Source organism: Tupaia chinensis, unplaced genomic scaffold (assembly GCF_000334495.1).
Source record: "Tupaia chinensis unplaced genomic scaffold, TupChi_1.0 Scaffold000612_1, whole genome shotgun sequence".
NCBI classification, from domain to species: domain Eukaryota; kingdom Metazoa; phylum Chordata; class Mammalia; order Scandentia; family Tupaiidae; genus Tupaia; species Tupaia belangeri.
Window position 1 is genome coordinate 1,545,515 of NW_006160131.1, and position 4,434 is coordinate 1,549,948.

Sequence of the window (4,434 nt, forward strand, 5' to 3'; positions counted from 1 at the left end):
TTAAAAAAAGAAAAAGAAAGACTACAATCAATTTGCTTTCCCAGAAAGGATAGGAGGGGACAGCATGGCCAGATCTACATCTTACAAAGACCGTCCACTCGTTCGCGTAATGAGTGTCTGCTGGGCTCTTGCTCACTCACGTGAGATGCCGGTCATTGTCCTTGACTCTGGGATGTTCCAGCAAGCACAGCAAAGTGCCCACCTGCCCTCCTGGAGCTGTCACTCCATGAGGGAGACACGCTAGCCACAGTAACATACATGTGATGTGTCAGATGGGTCAGGTACTGTGGGGAAGGGCAGGGTGGAGGATGCCAGCCGGCCCGGGAGGAGCCTGTGCTGCGGTATGGGTCAGGGAAGGCTGCAGGGAGCAGACCCTGCCGGTACTCAAGGAAAGCACTCCACACGGCGGAAATAACCTGCGCAAAGGGCCCGAGGCAGGCGGCTTTCAGGGCTGCTCAGGCAGCCGGGGTGGCTGAGGCAGTGCAGGAGCCGCAGGCAGAGCCCAAGGAGGCCAGAGCTGGGACGTGCAGGGCCATGTGAGCCTCGTCCAGGCCCTCACTCCGGCTTTGCCTGAGAAGGGGGCCCTTCGTGGTTCCAAGCAGAGGAGGGACATGATCCGCCTTGGGTTTTACAAGATCCCTGTGGCTTCTGTGTTAATACACTGTATGAGGTGACAGAAGAAGCAGTAGTCCGGACGCGGGGTGCTGGCTGGGCCCGTGGTAGTGGCCTGAGCCTGGGTGGATTTTGAAAGGAGAGCTGGAACGTTTTGCTGATGGCAGGGTGTGGGGCGTGAGAGAAAGTCAAGGGTGGCCCTGCAGGAGTCCAGCCTGAGCACAGGGACCTGTTCTGGAGGCAGGTGTGGGGAATCAGCCCTGCTCAGTCTGGCTGCCGAGTGCTTAAGGGATCAGGGTTGCTCATGGGTCCTCCCTGCTGGCTCCTCCTCTGGGTACCCCTCACTACAAGCTCAGCTTGTCCAAAACGGAACTCCCCTTCCCCAGGTGTCCTGCTCAGCCCCGTCACCCAGCCACCCCGCCATCCCCAACTGCAGCCCGTTGCTACCCATCGGCCTCCCCCCGATCGCTCTATCATGCCCTTAACCCCCACCCCCAGGATTCTGCCTCACTCACTGGACTGGTGCAGCTGCTCAAGGAGGGGCCAGGGAGAGCTGATGAAGAATTAAGTGAATGAAAGTCAGCCTCCTGGGACCAGCAGGTGGCATAATGGCTATGTCACTGGACTCCCATGTGGTCGACTGCAGTTCAAGTCCTAGACCCAGTGGCTTAAACTCACACTGGACGCGTGTGCGTGCGTGCCCAAGATTCCGAGAGGAGAATGGAGGAGAAGGGATTGTGGCGTAGCCATCCCCCCTGGGGGGTGATTTCTCACTTTCTGTCTCTGTCTCTCTCTGTCTTTCTGGCGAGTGCAGGTGCCCCATAGCCAAAACCTCTCCAAAAATAAAAGTCAGTCTTCAAGTTGACTTGAATGAATGAATTGAATGAATGAATGAGCAGCCTCCTTCTGTCTTGACCAGCCTACAGGCCCTCCCAGGAGAACCTGAGCTCCTTCCCTGACTGTAAATCTTCCCAGCTCCCCAGGGCCCACAGAGAGAGAACGTGGTGACTACATAGAGGGTGTGTCATGTTTTCTTTTTTTTTCCCTCCAAAATCTTGAATTAATTAGCATATTTTACATTAACATCTGGATTTCCCACTCCTGGTAACAGACCGGAAGAACTGGCACTGCCAGGCAGGGTCTCTCCAGGGCAGCACCTGGCTGCTGGAGCAGTGGCTCCTCCTGTAGACAGCTGGGCACCCCAGTTGGCCACAGTCCCCACCTCTCCTTTGCTTTATACCCAGCCCACTTTCCTCACTTAAGTTATCTCCCTGGCCCCTGTGGTATCAGAATTGAGGGCCCTGGCCTGAGGACCAGAACGTGACACCTGGACAGTCTGTTGCCTGTCAGCCCCTGGGTGGGGCTGGCGAGGAAGGGGTGATGTAGGTGAGGTTGGACAGTTAGCTGTGGCCAAGTTGTGGGAGACCCTTGAGTGCCATTTTTAAGTTCTATCCAGAAGGTAGCTGGGAGCAAGGGAATGCGACACGGCAGGGTTCATATTTTTGGCCCAGGCCCTCTGACAGGAAAGGACCAGACAGGGGCCGGAAACCTAGGGAGGACAGCTGCTAGGAAGAATGGGATGGAAGTGGCCCGAGCCTTGCTAAGTCTGAGCCCGCTCTCTCTGTTTCAGAACCAGGCAGCAACCTTGAGCCCACGCGTGGTCATGAGGGCAGATGGGCGGTGCTGAAGACCCAGCCTGGCTCCAGCTGCTTCGAAAGGACTCCAGCCCCCCAGGACCCCGGGCCACAGCCATCTGCCACCCACAGGATGGGAGCCTGGCGGCTGGGGACCCAGCCATGAGGGACTACTGCCTCTCCCAGCAGCAGGCCAGCCGAGCATCTCCCAGGCAGCCCCCTGACCAACACCCAGGCATGGCCTCTGGACACGGCAGCCCCAGCGGGGCTGGGCCAGGGGCCTCCTGCTCTGAGGGTGCTGGCGGGAACTTGGCTCACAGTTCCCCAACCTGCGTTTCTCCCCAGCAGGCCACCAAGGGAACACTGGGGGCACACGGAGCCTTAGTTTCAGGGACACCAGGAACCACCTTGTCTGGGAAGTCAGAGCCTGCGTCCCTGGTGAGAACCGAGCCCATGCCCTCAGTGAGTAGAAACCCCATGTTGTTGGAGGAGGGTCCCAGGGCCTCGAGGCAGGCGTACTCCACACCCACAGGACAGGAAGGTGCTGGCGCCGCGGGCGAGGTGGACCCTCTCACGTTTCCAGTAGAGACAGGGCCTGCAGTTCTGGAACGAGACAGTCTGGGGACTTTGGCCTTAGATGCCACATACTCCAGCAAGGTGGAGACGTGGTCCCCGAGGAAGGAGGACCCTGGGTCTTTGACAAAGGTGGACCCTGTATTCCTAACAAAGGAGGAGCCTGGATATTCTGGAAGAGAGAACCCCGTGTCCTCAGCAAAGGTGGACCCTGCATCTGTGGGAAAGGGGGAGCCCGGGGGTTTGGGGAAGGACGGTGCTGTGTCCTTGGGGAGCACAGAGTCTGCGTCCAAGAAACATACAGACCCCGGGCTCTTGGGAGAGCTGACACCAGAGTTGTCCAGCAAGACGGAGCCCACTTCTTCCAGAACGGGGGCTCCTGGGTGTGCAGGAAGGGCAGACCCTGCCTCTACGGGGAGTGCAGAGACTGTGTCTGCTGCAAAAGGGGACTCTCGGCTCCTGGGAAAGGGGGGCTCTGCCTCCTCAGGAGACGGAGGCCCTGTGTCTCCGCGAACAACAACTGTGTCTGCTGGACAGGCAGGGCCCGGGTTCCCAGGAGGAACGGATCCCACACCTTTGAAAACTGTAGATCTTGTGTCTTCAGGCAAGGCAGATGCGGTGTCCTTGGGAAAGACCGATCCTGTGTCCTCAGGAAGGCCAGAGTCCTTGTCTCCTGGACAGGCCCACGTGTCCGTGGGAAAGACAGAAACTGTATCCTTGGGAAAAGAGGACGCATTGTCCTCCGGGAGGGCAGATCCCATGGCCCCGGGCCGGGGGAAAACATTCTCTTCTAGAGACCTGAATCCTGAGCCTTCAGGAAAGACAGACCCTGTGTGCTCCTCGGGGACAGCAGGTTCCCTCCCTACCTTGAAAGCTGTGGCGGTCCCCGGAGCGAGAGGAGCCTCACTGACCACAGAGGTGGCCGGCCCTGCCGCCTCAGGGACTGCGGAGCCTCTGGCCCTGGGCAAGGCGGACCCCACGGGCAGCGGGGAGGTAGAGACTGGCCCCTCGGGGGAGGCGGGCTCCACATCTCTAGAAAAGGCGGCGGCCCCCACGACTTCAGGAAAAACGGCCCTGGCGTCCTTGGGGAAGGCAGACCCCAAGTCCCCGCGGAAAGCAGACGCTGCCCCAGAGGGCGAGGGGGATCCTGCGGGCTCCCTACTGGGGCCCGGGGCCCCAGGGAAAGCAGAGAGGTCTGAGGGCAAAGCCGGAACAGCGCCCCCTGGGCCAGAGGGCGCCGCATCGGCAGGAAGGACCGCGGCCGCGGAGAAGGTGGATCTCGGGTCCTCAGGGAAAGCCCATCCAGTTGCTTCTGGGAAGGGACAGCCTGTGTCCTCGGAGAAGGCCGACTCTACGTCTCCCAGGAGAGCAGAGTCCCCGTCCCCGGGAAGGGTGGCCGCCTTGACCCTGGAGAAGGCCACGCCCGCCTCTTCCTCCACGCAGTCAGACGGCAAACCCTGCGACCCGGCGGGGACCCCCGAGGGTGCCAGGAGCCTCATGGACCACCGGCAGCCAGAGCCTGCGCTTAACACGGAAGCCTCCGGCCTGGGCCCGAGAGACCCGGTGGCCTCTGCGTCTGAGGGACGGCCCCATCCCGAGGACGCCGCACACCCGC

The 4,434-nt window shown here is 60.5% G+C and overlaps 1 protein-coding gene across 1 annotated transcript in view; it reads left to right on the forward strand.

The window, feature by feature from the left end:
* Positions 1–1,535: 1,535 nt before the first annotated feature.
* The window catches only part of GPRIN1 (G protein regulated inducer of neurite outgrowth 1), a 3,623-nt gene continuing 724 nt past the window's right edge, over positions 1,536–4,434 (forward strand). Inside the window, exons 1-2 of the mRNA XM_027775897.1 lie at positions 1,536–1,631; positions 2,243–4,432. Of these exons, the coding sequence (XP_027631698.1) occupies positions 2,286–4,432 (2,147 nt within the window). The 5' untranslated portion in view covers positions 1,536–1,631; positions 2,243–2,285. The remainder of the gene's footprint in view (positions 1,632–2,242; positions 4,433–4,434) is intronic.